This window comes from Rousettus aegyptiacus, unplaced genomic scaffold (assembly GCF_014176215.1).
Source record: "Rousettus aegyptiacus isolate mRouAeg1 unplaced genomic scaffold, mRouAeg1.p scaffold_m13_p_6, whole genome shotgun sequence".
In the NCBI taxonomy this organism is placed as follows: domain Eukaryota; kingdom Metazoa; phylum Chordata; class Mammalia; order Chiroptera; family Pteropodidae; genus Rousettus; species Rousettus aegyptiacus.
The window spans coordinates 1,976,796-1,994,975 of NW_023416309.1; the positions used below are offsets into that span (position 1 = coordinate 1,976,796).

The 18,180-nt window shown below is 42.3% G+C and overlaps 1 protein-coding gene across 1 annotated transcript in view; it reads left to right on the plus strand.

The window, feature by feature from the left end:
• The window catches only part of FRMPD2 (FERM and PDZ domain containing 2), an 89,787-nt gene that overhangs the window by 15,961 nt on the left and 55,646 nt on the right, over positions 1–18,180 (plus strand). Inside the window, exons 10-12 of the mRNA XM_016142783.2 lie at positions 727–901; positions 15,658–15,805; positions 16,445–16,583. Of these exons, the coding sequence (XP_015998269.2) occupies positions 727–901; positions 15,658–15,805; positions 16,445–16,583 (462 nt within the window). The remainder of the gene's footprint in view (positions 1–726; positions 902–15,657; positions 15,806–16,444; positions 16,584–18,180) is intronic.

The following is an 18,180-nucleotide window of genomic DNA, read 5'->3' on the forward strand; positions in this document are numbered from 1 at the left end:
GAAGACTCATAGGAACTTACCATGTAGAGATGGAGGGAAAGAGCTTTCCAGGCAGTAGGCAGTGTGTGCAGAGACACAGGCACACCAGCCTGGGGGTGGTGGGATGATGGGTCTTTCTGAGCTGCTGAGCAGAGGCCACTGTGGTCAGGGTGAGGCTGTGCGGGTGGACGAATCTAGAATTAATCTGAGTGGGTGAAGAGGCAAAAGGCTAACTGCTATGAGTTTTTGGCTGGAGTTTTGCTGACCCATTTCTTGATGCTTAGTAATCCCCTTGCTCCAACCCTCTCTCTTCACTGGATCTTTGCCAGCCCAAACTCATTCTGCTGTGCTCTGGGGGACAGTATCAGGTTGAGGGATACTTGAGGGTATGTGATTCATTGCTAAATCACACCTTTTAGGCAGCAGAGTACAAGGGGCAGCTGGGCTTTCTGTAGTGGGGAGACATCTAGGGATCTGCTTTCTCAGCCTTCTTGGCTTCTGTGGAGCCTGGCAGAGAATGTGGATGTGAGTTCTGCTCTGCCTGTCTCTTACTATCTGTGCCACCATGAGTAAGTAAGTCCCTTACCATTTCTGAGCCTCATTTCTCGTTGCTGAATAGTATCAAAAACATGCTCATCTCTTAGGGTTGTTTCTCAGTGACATATAAAGTGCTTAGCATAGCAGCTATCCCATGGTAAAGACTCCATGTCTTGTAGTTGTTACAATTGATATTATTATTGTTTTCAGACCAAAAAAGGAAAATCCTGTTTGACTCTCAGGGACCTCTGTGTGATACTGCTGAGTGGGCAGTGTCTGGAGGTGAAATGTGACATCACGTCTACGGTGGGGGCTGTCTTCAATGCTGTCATGTCCTTCACCAACCTGGAGGAGCTCACCTACTTTGGCTTGGCTTATTTGAAAGGTAAGTGTCTCCTGGGTAGCCCACAGCTGGCCTGGTGCCTCAGGTAACCTAGGCATCTAGGTACCTGAGTACTATTCTGTCTAAAAAAAAAAAAGCTTGAGACTGGGACACTTTACCTTGCATACTTAGACATCAGTTAGCTTGGTGAAGTCTTCAAGTGCTCATGTGCAAAGTGTCAAGTAAGTGAAGAAGATTGTTATGAAGTAGTGCATGTAAGACTTTGTGGGTTTCTGTGATTTGCGGGATCTGGTTGAGCAATCCCAATGCACTGATAAGCAAATGTTAAAAATGTTAAAAAAATATTTCCATCTAGGTGGGAATATAAAGTGGTGTAGCCAGTGTGGAAGACAGTATGGTGGTTCCTTAAAAAATTACAAGCATATTTACAATATGATCTAGCAATTCCACTTTTGCATACATATCCAAAATAATTGAAAACAGGTTGCCCAGAGATACTCGTATGCTCATGTTTGTAGCAGCCTTATTCACAGTAGCTAAAATGTAGAAGCAACCCAAGAATCCATTGATGTATAAATGGATTAGCAAACTGTAGCATATACTTACAATGAAATATTATTCAGCCTTAAAAAGGAAGAAAATTCTGACACATGCTATAACACAGATGAAGCTTGAGGACATTGTGGACATTTACTTGAGGACATAGGAAAACTAATTGTGAAAAGACAAATACTGTTTGATTTCAATATATAAGATACCTGGAGTAGTCAAATTTAGAGACAAAGTAGAATGGTGTTTTTCAGAGGTTGGTGAAAGTGGAAGGGGGAGTTATTGTTTAATGGGTATAGTTACAGTATTACAAGATGAAAATGGTTCTGGAGATGGATGGTGAAGATAGTTGCACAATGAGTGAATGTAATTAACACTCCTGAACTTTACACTTAACTATGGTTAAGATGGTAAATTTTTTGTTATGAGTATTTCACCAAAATAAAAATGTTTAAAAATTTCCATCTAATCACACAAGACTAATAGGAAATCAGCACACCCACCCTAAGTTAAGAATCCCTTCTGAAGATCCTGAAAACAAGTGTTTTTTTACTTTTCCATCTCTGTACTTTGTTAAGGGACTTTTCTATTCCGTTGACTACAAATATGCCTCTGCTTTAGTCAAAGCCCTTTAACCACCTTGTGGAGGAATCGGAAGCAGACAAAGCTGGGATAATATGGACCTTCAGGTTAAATTCTGGCTCTCTCAGCCCACCTTCCTGGGTGTCATAATCTTGGTTTGCTCTTCTTCCATCTCCAATGGGAGAAGCTAATAAGCTTATTGTGGGATCATTTGGTGTGCCACAGAGGGGTAGGAGGGAGGCTTTATCTCCCCATAGTTCTCAGTAGACTAAGAAAGATCTCTCTCTCAAGTAAAAAGGACAACCAGTGCATACTTTGATATGATCAGTTGATGTTTGCTTAACCATTGTAAAGTGTGAATAGAAGAATCATTAAGAAACATTATATTTTCAATAATCTGTAATATGCAATTTAAATAAAATCAGTATGCTTGCTTTGGGAATATAACTTAAGGTTTACCTCCTACTACCTCCTCCTGGTCCGGTGTCAGCCCAGATCCTTCCCATGCTAATATCCAACAGCTGCTTAGCTGGAGTTTCTTGGGTAAATCACTCAAACATGACCAGTCTGGGGTTTGGATATAAACCCACTTAGGAGGGGTTGCCAGCTGATCGGCCAGAGGAGACAAAAATGAGGGTAAGACTGAGCCAAAGCGAAGTATAAAACAGGCTTTATTAGGGTCTGTGGGTGAGGTTCACTGGTTCTGAGGAAAGGGGCCAGAGAAGTCGCACGTGTCTGGGGCATAGGAACGGCCTTCAAAGGTTTTGGCCCAGGACATTGGTTGGGGCACAGGGTGGGGACCCCTCCGCTTGGCTGATCCCAAGACGTCGGAGGGGTTACAGGGCGGGGACCTTTCTGTTTGGCTGATCCCGGCACCCAGAAAGCCTCCACTGCAACCTTGGTCATGAGCCGCCGGCCATCCTAGGTACCGAGCCACCCTCCCACTGGCGTAATGGTGCCCATGAGCAACCGAACATTCCCGACTCCTTAAGATAGGAAAAGGGACGTTGGTGTCTTCTGGCTGCTTCCTGCTGAGGAGGGGCGGTGTAGGAGGGGTATCTTAAGGAGCCGGGGTGTCCGCGTCACCCAGTTGGGGAATGGGCTGATAGGGGCCAAGCGGCTGGAGCAGCATTTGGTGGACAGTGACTCTGGATATCTCAGGAAACCGCGTCTTTAGGAACTCTATAAAACGTGGAGCTAAGAGGAGAAGGATGCAGATTATTAGCAGAGGGCCCAGAAAGGGGGCGAGGAGGGAGAACATAGAAGAGTGCCACCACAAAGTAGCATCATTAGCAAATTTTTGTTGGTGAAGTTCTGCACTCAGTTTGTGCAGGGCAGCTACCCAGGCTTCAACTATACCTGATTCGTTGACATAGTAGCAACACTCTTCTTTAATAGGCAGGTGCCCCATTTTTCGGCTGTGAGGAGGTCTAGGGCTCGGCGGTTTTGGAGAGTTACCTGTGCTAGCGAGGTGATCCGTCTCTGGAAAGAGGCAAGGGATTCTGCAGAGGCATCTATAGCTAGCTGGAGGCGGTTGGTGAGGTCTCGGGTTTGGGTTTTGGAGTTAGCAAGGGCCCCGGCACTGAGGCCCGTGGCAACAAGTGAAGCCATTAGGGACATTCAGGAAATAACGGAAAAGAAGATGGTGCGCTTCTGTCGGGAGGGTGTGATAGAGGTTTCTTCAGGTGGAAAAGAGGATCCATGAATGGCGAGGAGCTGTAGTTCGGCTGGGGAGTAAATAGTAAACTGGGGTATGAGGGTCACTGGGAGACAGAGTTGGGTTGGTAAGGGAGCGGAAAGATTTTTAGAGATGGTCCTATTACACCAGACATAAGTTCTGGGTGGTGGGGGGGAGGTCTGTAGAAGGGCTTATTAGGGGTTATGGGAGATGTAAAGTTGCACCGGACAGAGGAGGTATAGTTGAAAAAGCAAACAGGGGTGATGTCTAGGTGTTGTGTGTAAAGGTCTACTCCCTCAATAGGAAGGGGGAGAGATTCTGGTCTGGAGGAATTGCCTGGAAGCTGGAGTCAAGGTACAGCGGTGAGGGGGGTCTGGGTAAGGGTGGGAAACAGAGTGGCTGCATTGAGAGGAGGGCAGAACTTGAGGGTCACAGTGGGGTTTTCAGTGAAGATGAGGTGGTAGAGTTGGAGCCGAGAGGGGCTAAGATAGGGCAGCAGCTGAGGTAACAGGAGGTCTTTCAGGTTATGGGGTGAGTATACCATGAGCGGTAGGCAGGTTAATCTTGAGGGCTTCTTTTGTTAATTCGGCTGCCGCTACGAGGGCTCTGAGACATGGGGGCCACCCCTGAACAGTGGGATCAAGCTGTTGGGATAGGTAGGCAATTGGCAGAAGGTGGGGGCCAGCCAGGTGTCTGGGGACCCCAACTGCAGTCTGTTTCTGTTGGTCTACATAGAGAACGAAGGGTTTAGTGGGGTTGGGTAGTGAGAGGGCTGGAGCCTCGGATAACGTGGCAACAAGGTGGGTGAACACGGAGCTGACTTCAGTAGGGGAAGTTAGGGGGCCTTCTGGAGTTCCTTTGGCAGCCTGATATAGAGGTTTAGCAAGGAGAGTGAAGTTGGGAATCCAGTGGCAGAAGAAACCAAGGAAGTCAAGGACTGACTGAATTTTGGCCGCCATGCGTGGCGGTCGGAGATCACAGATAGCTTGTAAGCGGTTGGCTGTAATGGCTCGAGTGGAAGGAGAGAGAGAGAGACCAAGGTAGGTTACGGTAGACTGGGCGATTTGAGCCTTACAGGGGGAGACCCGGTAGCCTTTTGAGAATAAGAAATTAAGGAGGGTGGTAGAGGCTCGGAGGTATTCCTTATGGGAAGGAGAGCAGACAAGAAGATCATTGACATATTGAAGTATAGTGGAAGGTGAAAGGTCACAGGTGACTAAATCAGAGGCTAGGGCTTGGCCGAAAAGATGTGGGCTGTCGTGAAAGCCCTGGGGGAGGACGGTCCAGGCAAGCTGTTGTGTTCGGTGTGTGTCTGGGTCTCCCCAGGTAAAGGCAAAGAGGAACGTAGAGTCGGGGTATAAGAGAATGGTAAAGAAGGCATCTTTAAGGTGGAAGACAGAGAAATGAGAGGTGTCTGGGGGAACGTGGGAGAGAGTAAGGTATACGGATTTGGAATGACCGGAGAAAGAGGGACGACTGCAGAGTTAATGATACGGAGGTCTTGGACCAGGCGGTACTGGCCGGAGGTTTTTTTAACGGGGAGGATTAAGGTATTACAGGGGGAATTTGTAGGGACAAGGAGGTTCTGTGCCAGCAGGCGAGTGATGATAGGTTTTAGTCCCTGGAGGTGTTGTTTAGAGATTGGGAACTGGGGACGGTTGGGAAAGGAGGTGGGGTCTTTTAGTTGGATACGGACAGGTTCATGGTGAGTGGCAATGGTAGAGGTGTCTGTATTCCATACAGACGGGTTTACATCAGGAAGGAGGTTAGCGACTGGGAGTGCAGGGTCGGGAGATAAAGTTGGGTGGAGAATCATTAGGAAGGAGGGTGCCGCATGGTTGAAAGAGATGGTGGCATGGAGTTTAAATAAGATGTCGCGGCCTAGCAGAAGCACAGGGCAGGAGGGTATTACTAAGAACGAATGAGTGAATGGGGTCCCTTCATAGGAGCAATAGAGGGGTTGGGTTTGATTGGGGTTGAAAAGGGTTCCATCTACCCCGACAACAGTGATCTGGGAAGGAAGAGTAAGGCCCGAATGAGAGGGAAGGACCGAATAGGTAGCCCCAGTATCCACCAGAAAGGTGATGGACTTACCTGCTACCTGGAACATGACCCTGGGCTCCGTGAGGGTGACCGGAGTGCCAGAACCCAGGCCTCTTCGGTCTTCGGCCAGGCATAGGAGCTCGAAAACTGGGTGTTGTCCTTCATCTGCCCCTCCGTGTGGAGGCACCGAGGGCCGAGGAAAGCCCAGGCAGTCAGACTTCCAGTGGCCCGGCTGCTTGCACTGAGGGTAAGGCTTTGTCGGTGGTCGAGGATTGGGGCATTGGCGAGCCCAGTGGCCGTCTTTGCCACACTTGAAGCAGGCACCGGGGGGCAAAGTCTTTGGGCAGGCCCCGTTGGCCGCAGATGACTGTGGCCCCCTCAATGCGGGCTGCAAGGCTGCAACCAAGGCCTGGGTTTGGAGGCTTACCTTTTGTTGGAGGTGCACTTGTTGGGCGGCCTCAGCTGTTTCCTCTCGGGCGTTGAATACCTTAAATGCCATTTTTACCAGACCCTGAATCGGGGTCTCATGACCATCTTCAGCCTTTTTGAGTTTCTTTTTAATATCGGGGGCAGACTGGGAGATGAAATGAGAGGCTAGAATGGTAGCCCCGCTGCGAGAGTTGTGATCTAGACGGGTATATTGAGTCAGAGCCTCCTGGAGGCCGTTAAGGAAGAGAGCGGGGTGGTCTTCTCAGGGGATAGCATTTTCCCCAATAGGGACCATATTATCAACTAGATGGTCGTGGTCTGCCTGTTGGATGGCCGCAGCCCTAATGTGCTTGTACTCTTTGGGGGTTAGGGTGGAGGACGTAATGATGTGAATAGCGTGCCAAGTCAGGTCGTAAGCTTGGGCAAGGTATTGGAACTCTTTGATATAGTTAGATGGGTTGGCCGAGAAGGAACCAAGGCGTTTTTCGATTTGGGAGAGATCGTGGAGAGAGAAAGGAACATGAACCCTGACTACTCCATCTCCTCCGGCTACCTCTCGGAGAGGAAGGAGGTGGCCGGTAGAGGAGTCAGGTTCATGGGGATGAGATCGAGTATGGGTGGTGATGGGAGAGTGAGGAGGGGACGGAGAGCGAGAAGGCATCGGCGGTTGGGACAGGGGTAGGGTTGAGGAATCGGGGGCGGCGGGAGCTGAGGACTTGGGAAGGTGGTAGGGCTGAGGAGAGCCGAGGAGTTCGGGGAGGTTGTGTTCCGGAGGAGAGTCGATAGGAGGTTTGGGGAAGTCATGTTCGGGGGAGGGATCAATAGGCGGCTTGGGAGATGGGGGTGAAGAGGAGGCAGTGGGGGGCGTAGGACTTGGGAAACAGGGTGAGCGGTTGGGGGAGCGGGCCAGGAGGATTTGGAGGGTGGAACAGGGGGAGCAAAGGTCTGGACGGGAGCGCAGATCCCAAAAAGCCTGTATATACGGAACTTTGGAATCTTTTGAGTTCAATTTACAGAAATTTTCTAGGTCGTTAAGGACTTGATAGTCAAATGTGCCCGTGGGAGGCCAGTGGGGGCTATTGGGCAGGTTATATTGTGGCCAAGCCACTCGGGACAGAAAGAGCAGTTTTTTCTTTTTTAAGGTCTGAGTGTAACCCAGGCGGACAAAGTGAGCCAGGAGGCTTCCCAGGGGCATCTTAGGGTCTGGTTTAGACTCAGCATTGCCCATGGTCAGTCTCTCCTTTGTCAGAATTAATGGATCTAGCCTCACCCTTGGAGTTGGGGACTGGGAGGAGCATCTTTGTCCCAACCTGAGACCCGGGTCGGAGTGGAGAAAGCCACAGAGCCAAGCTAGGCAGTCTCAGATGTCTCTGAGGATGACCGGTGGCGGAGGCCCTAACAGAAGGGCCGGCGGTGGGGGAACTCTAGGCATGGCCGTGGCTAGGGCTAAGCCCCCCAAGGAGGAAGGAGAGGCAGAGGAAAGACAGGGGAAAGAACTTACTCATGAGCAGCTGGAGTCCAGAGAGAATGAGTTGGAGACTGGTCAGGGAGAGGGTAGCTGCCCCTCCAAGAGGCGGCTAAAAACCCCTCCTGGGTTTTGGCACCAAATGATTGGCCAGAGGAGATGAAAATGATGGTGAGATTGAGCCAAAGCGAAGCATAAAACAGGCTTTATTAGGGTCTGCGGTGAGGTTCACTGGTCCCGAGGAAAGGGGCCAGAGAAGTCGCATGTGTCTGGGGCATAGGTGCAGCCTTCAAAGGTTTTGACCCAGGACGTCGGTGGGGCCACAGGGCAGGGACTCCTTCCTTTGGCCGGTCCCAGGACATCAGAGGGGCTACAGGGTGGGGACCTTTCTGTTTGGCTGATCCTGGCGCCCGGGAAGCCTCCGCTGCAACCTTGGTCGTGTGCCGCCAGCCATCCTAGGTACCGAGCCACCCTCCCACTGGCGTGATGGCACCCATGAGCAACCGAACACTAGCCAAACTATAATAGGGACCTGCCCACTCCCTAGAGAGAAGTGACCCTAAAGGAAGGCTGAGTTAGTATGGGGAGTCAGATTCTGCTGCAAGGGCTGAAGGCGCAGAAGGCAGGTTTAGATGAGTTTTTTTTTTTTTTTTTGAGTTTTCGTTAAATGGCATTTCCATATTTATTTACCAAGGTCTAGTACTTTTCATTATAAAAAGCCTCTTGTGTCCACTGAGCCCCATATGGGTAATAAACATGGTGGAAATCAGTTGACATATGATTTAGGAAGCCATTTATCAAAATCATTATATTCACTGGAAGAAGACACAAAATGGCATAGATGATAAAGGTGCCTCTGGACACCTCCTACACAAATCCACACTAATAAGACTGGGAGACTTAGGAGCTGTGCTTAGTACATAGAAACAGACACAGAGAGGCAGCCAAATGGGAAGACAAAGAAGCAGAAACCATATGAGAGAACAGAGCAGAGATCCAGGAATAATGAAGTCAAACAATCTAACAGATGCAGAGTTCAAAACGGTGATTATAAAGATGCTCAATTAACTTAGAGGAAGAATAGGTGAACTCAGTAAGAATTTTAACAAAGAGATAAAAAAACATAAAAATGGAAATGAAAATTATAAAAAGGAACCAATCAGAAATGAAGAATACATTATCTGAGATGAAGAGTATATTAGGAGAAATTAACAGAGTGGATGAAGAAGAGTATAGAACCACCAATATAGATAACGGGGAGCCAAGATCACCCAATCAGAATGGCAAGAAAAAATAAGCTAAGAATATAATAATAATTTAAGGAGTCTTTGGGACAAAGTTAAGTGTAAAAACATCTGTGTAATAGGAGTACCTAAAGGAGGAGAGGAAGATTAAGGAGTGGAAAAGCTAGTTGAAGAAATAATGATGGAAAACATCCCTAACTTGGTGAAGGAAATAGACATATAACCCCAGGAAGCTTAGAGAGTCCCAAGAAAGAGGAACCCAAAGAGGCCCACACCAAGACACATCATAATTCAAATGCCAAAGGTTAAATGCAAAGAGAGAATCTTAAAAGCAGCAAGAGAAAAGCAGTTAGTTACCTACAAGGGAGCATACATAAGACTGGCACCTGATTTTTCAAAAGAAACTTTGTAGGACAGAAGGGCTTGGCACTAAATATTCAACCTGATGAAAATCCAGGATATACAACCAAAAATACTTTATCCAGTAAAGCTATCATTTAGAATCAAAGGACAGATAAAGAGCTTCCCAGACAAAAATAAGCTAAGGGAATTCATCAACACCAAGCCAGTATTATAGGAATTGTTGGAGGAACTTCTTAAGAAGAAAAACAATGTATCAAAATCATGAATAAAGAAAAAATGGAAAAAAATTAAGTGCTTCAACTAGATAGGGTGGCTAAATGGATAAGGAAACAAGATTCCTACAATGCTACCTACAAGAGACTCACTTCAGATGAAAAGACAGACACAGACTAAAAGGAAGGAGATGGAAAAAGATACTGCCTTGATGGACCTAGAGGGTATTGTGCTAAATGAAGTAAGTCAGATAAAGACAAATACCATGTGATTTCATGTACACGAGGAATCTAAATAACAAAATAAGCAACAATATCAACAAAAATGAAACAAACTCATAGATACAGAAAACATTTTGAGGGATATTAGACTGGAGGGAATGGCGAAAAAGGGCAAAGTGATTAAGAAATACAAATGGATAGTTACAAAACAGTCATAGAGATATATAGTATATATAAAGAAACTAGTCAACAGTATTGTAATAAATATGTAAGAATGAAGAGGGATACTAGATTTAGTGGGGTGATCATTTGAACTCTAATCACTATGCTGTACAACAGAAACTAATATATTATTGTATGCCAACCATAATTGAAAAAACTCATAGAATTGTACAATGTAAAGATGAGCAACAATTATCTATTATAGTTCAATAAAGCTAGGGAAAAGTTATTATATTCACTCCTGACTTTTTCTGAAGTCATGCACCCCAAAAGTATTTTTTAAATTAGTTTTTATTTTTTAATTGCAGTTGACATTCAATATTATTTAGTGGTTAGACATTTATATAATTTACAAAGTGATCCTCCCAATGAGTCTAATACCCATCTGGCACTAATTTTCATCTGGCACCATGCATAGTTATTACAATATTATTGACTATATTCCCTGTGCTGTACTTTACATCTCCATGACTATTGTGTAAGTGCCAATTTGTGCTTGTTAACCCCTTCAACTTTTTCACCCAGCACCCCAACCCTCCTCTCATCTGGCAACAGTTTGTTTTTTGTATCTATGACTCTGTTTCTGTTTTGTTTGTTCATTAATTTTGTTCTTTAAATTCCACACATAAGTGAAATCATATGGTATTTGTCTTTCTCTGTTTGACTTATTTCACTTAGTATAATACCTTCCATGTCCATCCCTGTTGTTACAAATAGTAAGATTTCATTCTTCTTTTATGGCTGAGTAATAGTAAATTATATATATGTACCACATCTTCTTTACCCAGTCATCTATTGATGGACACTTAGGTTACTTCCACATCTCGGCTATTGTGAATAATATGGCAATGAACATAGGAGTGCATACATTTTTATGACTTAGTGTTTTTGATTTCTTTGGATAAATACTCAGAAGTGGAATTGCTGAGTTTTATGGTAGTTCTATTTTAAACTTTTTAAAGGAACCTCTAAAATGTTTTCCATAGTGGAGTACCAATTTACAATCCTACCAGCAGTGCATGAGGATACCTTTTTCTCTACATCCTTACCAAACCTTGTTTATTGATTTATTGATGATGGCCATTCTGACAAGTGTGAAGTGATATCTCATTGTGGTTTTAATTTGCATTTCCCTGATGATTGGTGACATTTAGCATCCTTTCATATGTTTATTGGCAAAATGTCTATTCAAGTCCTCTATCCACTTTTAATTGGACTGTTTGTATGAGTTTTTTACAAATTTTTAATACTAACCCCTTATTGGGTGTATGATTGGCTAATATCTTCTCACAAATGGTAGATTGTCTTTTCACTTTGCTGATGATTTCCTTTTTGTTTATTTTTCTTTTGTTTCCCTTGCTTGAGGTAATACATCAGAAAAAAATATTACTAAAACCAATGTCAGAGTTTATTGCCTATTATTTTCTTCTAGGAGTTTTATGGTTTTGGGTCTTGCATATGTCTTTAATTCCTTTTGAGTTTATTCTTGTATGGTGTATATGGTGGTCTAGTTTCAGTTTTTTTTTTTTTTTTTTTGCATGTGTCTGTTCAGTTTTACCAACAACATTCATTGAATAGACTGTCTTTACCCAAGTGTATATTCTTGTCTCCTTTGTCATAGATCAATTGACTATATAGAAGTGGATTTATGTCTGGGCTCTCTATTCTCTTCCATTGATTTATGTGTGTTTTTATGCCAGTACCATGCTATTTTGATTACTACAGACTTGTAGTATAGTTTGATATCTAATAGCATGATACCTCCAACTTTGTTCTTCTTTCTCAAGATTGTTGTGGCTATTTGGGGTATTTTGCAGTTCCCTATATATTTTAGGATTATTTGTTATAGTTCTGTCAAAAGTGCCATTGGTATTTTGACAGGAATTGCATCAGAATATAGATTGCTTTTGGTAGTATAGGCATTTTAATGATGTTAATTTTTTCTATCCATGAGCACCATACATGTTGCCATTTATTTGTATCTTCTTCAATTTTTTCTTCAGTGTCTTATAATTTTCTGAGTACAGGTATTTTATTTCTTTGGTTAAATTTATTCCTAGGTAGTTTTTTGTTTTTTGATGCAACTATAAATGAGATATTTTCTTAATTTCTCTTTTTGATAGTTCATTATATAAACATGCAATTGATTTCTAAATATTAATTTTGTATCCTGCTACTTTACTGAATTGATTGATCAGTTCTCATAATTTTTTGGTGGAATCTTTAGGGCTCTCTCTCTATAGTATAATGTTATCTGCAAATAATGACAGTTTTACTTCTTTCTTTCCAATCTGGATGCCTTTTATTTCTTTTTCTTGTCTGATTGCTGTGGCTAGGAATTCCAATAGTATGTTGAATAGAAGTGGCAAAAATGGAAATTCTTGCTTGGTTTTTGATCTTAAAGGAAAAGCTTTCAGCGTTACACTGTTGAGTATGATGTTGGTTGTCCATTTGTCACATATGGCCTTTATTATGTTGAGGTATGTTTCCTCTATCTCCACTTTGCTGAGAGTTTTTATCATAAAAAAGTTTTGGATTTTGTTAAAAGCTTTTTCTGCATCTATTTATTGATCATATTATTTTTATCCTTTATTTCATTTATGTGGTATATCATGTTAATTGATTTGTGGATATTGAACCAAACTTGCATCCCAGATATAAATCTCACTTGATCATGGTGTATAATTTTTTTTAAATGTATTGCTGAATTCAGTTTGCTAATATTTTGTTGAGAATTTTTACATCTATATTCATCAGAAACATTGTCCTAAATTTTCTTTTCTTTTTTTTTTTAATGATGTCTTTGTCTAATTTTGGAATCAGTATAATGCTGGCCTCATAAAATGAGCTTGAGAGCCATCCCTTCTCTGGAATTTTTTGGAAGAGTTTGAGAAGAGTAGGTATTAATTTTTTGAATGTTTGGTAAAATTCACCCATGAAGCCATCTAGTCTGAGACTTTTGTTTGTTGGGAGTTTTTTGATTATTAATTTGACTTCATTAGTAGTAATTTGTTTGTTCAAATTTTCCGTTTCTTTCTAATTCAGTCTTGGAAGATTGTATGTTTCCAGGAATTTATTCATGTTTCCAGATTGTCCAATTTGTTGGCATGTAATTATTCATAGTATTTTCTTAAAATCTTTTGTATTTCTGTGGTGTTGGTTGTCAAATCTCCTTTTTCAGTTTTGATTTTATTTATTTAGGCCCTCTCACATTTTTTTCTCAATGAGTCTAGATAACATTTTATTTATATTTTCAAAGAATCAGCTCTGGGTTTCATTGATTTTTTTCCCCCTATTATTATTTTAGACTCTATTTCCTCTTCAATCTTTATTATTTCCTTTCTTCCACTCACTTCGTGCCTTTTTTTGTTTTTCTTTTTACAGTTTCTTTAGGCGTAAGTTTAGGTGGTTTGTTTGAGATTTTTCTTGTTTTGTTGAGGTAGGACTATATTGCTACGATTTCCTTCTTAGGACTGCTTTCACTGTATCCTATAGGTTTTGGGTTGTTGTATTTTCATTTTCATTTGTGTCAAGGTAACTTTTGATTTTAACTCATTCACTGTTTTGTAGCATGTTATTTAATTTCAATGTGTTTGTCTGTTTTTCATTTTTTTTAAAATAAGTGGTTTCTAATTTCATACCTTTGTGATTAGAGAAGATACTTGATATGATTTTGATCTTTAATTTATTGAGACTTGTTTTGTAACCTAACTTGTGCTCTGTAGGAAAATGTTCCATGTGCACTTGAAAAGGATATACATTCTGCTTTTATTGCTTGTAATAAAAATATCAATTAATTTATCTGGTCTCATGTGTTATTTATGGTCACTGTTTCCTTGTTGATTTTCTGTCTGGAAGATCTGGCCATTGGTGTCAATGGAGTGTTAAAGTCCCCTACCATGACTGTATTGTTGTCAATCTCTCCTTTTATGTCAGTCAGTATTTGCTTAATATATTTAGGTGCTCCCATGTTGGGTGCATAAATATTTACTAGGGTTATGTCCTCTTGTTGGATTAATCCCTTTATCATTATGTAATGCCCTTCTTTGTCTCTTATTATAGCTTTTGTTTTAAAATCTATTTTGTAAGATATAAGTATTGCTACCCTAGCTTTTTTTCATTTTCATTTGCATGAAATATCCTTTTCCATCTTTTTACTTTCAGTCTGTATGTGTCTTTCAATCTGAAGTGGGTCTCCTGTAGACAGCATATGTATAAGTCTTATTTTCTTATCCATTCAGCTATGTCTTTTGATTGAAGCATTTAATCTACTTAAAGTAATTAGGATAGGTTCATAGTTATTGCTATTTTATTATCCATATTTATGTTATCCCCCTTTTTTTTCTAAAGAAGTCCCTCTAACATTTCTTCTAATACTGGTTTGGTGGTTATGAACTACTTTAGCTTTTTCTTGTCTGAGAAGCTCTTTATTGCTTTCAATTTTAAATGACAGCCTTGTTTGATAGAGTAGTCTTGGTTGTAGGTCTTTGACTTTTCTTCACATTAAATATTTTATGCAGGCCAATCCCTTCTAGTCTGCAAATTTTCTGTTGAGAAACCAGCTGACAGTCTTATGGTAGCTCCCTGTAGGTAATTAACTGCCTTTTCTTTGCTGCTTTTATGATTCTCTTTTTGCCTTTACCCTTTGCCATTTTAATTATGATGTGTCTTGATGTGGGCTCTTTGGATTTATGTTATTTGAGGCTCTGTACTTCCTGGACTTCTATGTCTATTTCCTTCCCCAGGTTAGGGAAGTTTTCAGTCATTATTTCACCAAATAGGTGTTTAATCTATTGCTTTCTCTCTTCTCCTGGTACTTCTATCATGTGAATGTTCTTGATGTTGTTCCAGAGGTCTCTTAAGTTATCTTATTTAAATTTTTTTTCTTTTTTCTTTTCTGACTGGGTATTTTCTGCTACTTTGCCTTCCAAATTGCTGATTGAGATCTAAGCTTTATCTAATCTGCTGTTGATTTCTTCTAGTGTATTCTTCATTTCTGATTAGTTTTTAAAATTTTTAATGTCCTTACTATCACTTTATTAAAGTTCTCACTAAAATCCTTGAGATTCTTATAACCAATGGTTTGAATTTAGTATCTAGTAGATTTCTTGCCTCCATTTTACTTAGTTCTTTTTCTAAAGTTTTGTCCTGTTCTTTCATTTTGGGCATATATCTTTGTCTCCTCATTTTGGCTGACTCCCTATGTTTGTTTCTATGTATTAGGTTGATATGCTACATCTCTCAGTCTAGGTAGGGTGGACTTTTATGTAACAGGTGTTCTGTGAGGTCCAGTGGTGCAGTCTCTCTAATTACCTGAGCTGGATACTCCAGGGGTGTCTCTTGTGTGGGTTGTGGGCACCATCCTGTTGTAGTTAAGTCTTATTGCTGTTGACGCATTGGTGGTGGGATTTATACTTAGGCTAATTGTGTACAAGCTGTTGTGTGGAGACTAACCCCTTGGAGCAGAATTTGCCCCAGTGTGCTCTGGTGCCTGCTGAGATCGTCCTTTGGTATGCTGCTTGTGGTAGCAGGAAAGCAAATAGTAGTGATATCTTCTCTAAGGGAGATAATTACACTTTCTCCTTTTGGTGCTGAGTTTCTCTTCCTTGACTTTCTCTTGTCTCCAGCAAAGGTCTCGAAGTAGCAGGTGTCCAGAGGAGTTTCTTCCTGCTTTCTCCTGCACTCAGCTTCTGTTTGATTCTTCTGGGCAGGGCTCAGGGCTATGGATCTGAAGGGTGGTGCCTGCTTGACTGCTTTCCTTTTCAAACACTCTCTACTTCCATTTTCAGGCAAAGAGTTCTTTTTCCTGGACAATGAAATAAGATTATGCAAAATAGCCCCTGAAGGCTGGAGTGAGCAGCCACAGAAGACCTCCTTAAGAGCTTTCACCCTCTTCCTGAGGATCAAGTTCTATGTCAGTCACTATGGGCTGCTCCAGTAAGTGCTGCAGACTTGTATCTTTGTTCCTTAAGGGATATGTATGCCTAGGCCGACATTAGAGATAATAGATGGAAAATGCTTGGTGAACTGTAACTTATGTATAAATAACAATCATTGTGGTTGATATTCTATTGACAGAAAAGGGGGAAATTCAGTCAGGGTTTGGGGGCAAGCTCTGGCCACCAAAATATGAACTTGCCCTTTTGTCTCAGACATATTCCACTCCAGGTCAAAGTTCTCCTTCCCTTGTCCCTAACATGCTTCTCCTGCAGAAGCCCAGTCATGAGGATTAAAGGAGAGGGTGGTGGCTTTGAATTTGGTCACAGCCTGTTCTTTTGCTTACTAAAAATAGCATCTAACTGAATATCAGTCTTCCTTCTTGAACCACAGCAACAAACATATCTGTGGGTGTTGTGTGAAGTGCATGTCACACAGTAGCTCCCAACTGTGTCAGGAGGCATAATATGTTTAAAAGAGACCACACTTGTCTAACTAGCATTTCCTCTGGATTCTCTTGGCTTGTATTCTGCCTTCTCTCCTTTTCCTCCTTCTTAGACTGATAAAAACCTTCTGCATTTAGTGTGCCCCCTCCCTCTTAGCATTCCAGTGGCCTTTATTCCTGCACTTCTTTTCCAGGCAGAGCCAGACAAGACATCAATTTTACCTGCAGCTTCGGAAAGACATCCTGGAGGAGAAGATTTATTGCAATGATGAGATGCTGCTACAGTTGGGGGTCCTAGCCTTGCAGGCTGAGTTTGGCAGTTACCCTGAGGAGGTAGGAGTGGAAACCTGGGGCCCATGGTTGGGTCACCAAAGAAGCAGCTATAGGACAGGGGGAAACTGTTAGAAATATGGAGACTGAAACTTTGAGAAGTGTTGTTAGCATCTACCACTGAGATAGGGGCAAACTGCCTCCATCCATCCATCCTTCCGTCCACCATTCATCCATCCATCCAACCAACTGACCAATAAGCATTTATTGAGTGCTCTTTGCTAGGCTCTGCAGGATACAAAGATGAACAAGTCAAGTTTATGAATTGTAATGCAGTTCTTAAGGTCCCTCCTAACAATGGTAATTTATTAATTTTTTGAGTTATCATCATTATCATCACCATCGTCATAATCAATAATAGCCAATCTTTATTAAGAGATCACTCTGTACCTGCCATTGACCTAGACATTTTCTACCATGTTGACTCACTTAACCATCAAAACAACATTGCAAAGTTGATACTCATTTTCTGGAAGAACAATCTGAGACTTATGAGGCAAGAAAATTGTAAAGTGTAAATTTCAGCCCAGGTGTGTCTGACTCCAAAGTCAATGCTGGTTCTGCCAGCTGCACTGCCTCTCTAATCTTGTTGGCCATGCCCTTGTCTGTGAAGCAGAATCACATGTAAGTTTCTTTAATTTAATTTGCCTACGATAGTTCTATGTTACAGTCTTCGGGGACTTAGTAGAGGCTACTAGTTATTTAATTTGCAGATTCATCAACATAGGGAAAGATAATGCTAATATATTTGTTAGCTTAATTAGGATTTAAAATGGAGCTGCCAAGCAGGGATGAGGGAACAACCAGGTGAGTTATTACAGAGAGCAGAGCAGCTTTTCTCTTGGGTCCATTAAGTCCCCTACCCATGTTCAAGATGAGGAAAATGGAGCTTGGTAAAGAGCTCAACAAAGACTGAGGATGTGACCCAGAATTTTGGTGTGACATCCAAATGTGGAGTATGTTTCTGGCTGCATCAGTAGGAGAAGAAGAGAGATTAAGGTCCCATTGACCTCTTCGCAGGTGACCTCTCAGCCAGTGCACTGGCCTTTATTCTTGGACGGTATCACCACTGTCATATGACAAAAACTGAGTGCCTATGGGGGGCACTTAATTTGGAGAAGAGGTTCTCTAAAGAAGACCTAAGAGGCGTGTGAAGGAAGAATCCATTGCTTGAAAGGAAAAATGAAGTTTAACCCTTATGTCCTTGAGTCTTTTAATGCTTTCCCAGTAGTGTCTGCATGTCCAGCCTGATCTTAGCCACCCTCCAAAGTCAACCCACAGCTTTCCTGGCCTCTCTATGATGGGAGAAACCCTCGCTACACCCTCTAGACACTTTTGAATATCTCCTCCACACCCCTTGTCCAGGCAACTATGCAGTGCTCTCTTAATAGCAACTGACAGAAAAACAAACTCAGATTGGCTTAAATAAAACACATAATTTACTAGCTTGCAAACCTGAAGTGTCCAGGCCTTCCTTACCCTGGATAAACCTCCAGTCCTGTTGTTGCTGACCTTTATAACTTCTTCCTGTTTCCTTGGACCCTAGGGCTGGGGGGCCTAAGTGTGCCTAGGGCTTGCTGGGTACAGGGACTCAAATGGT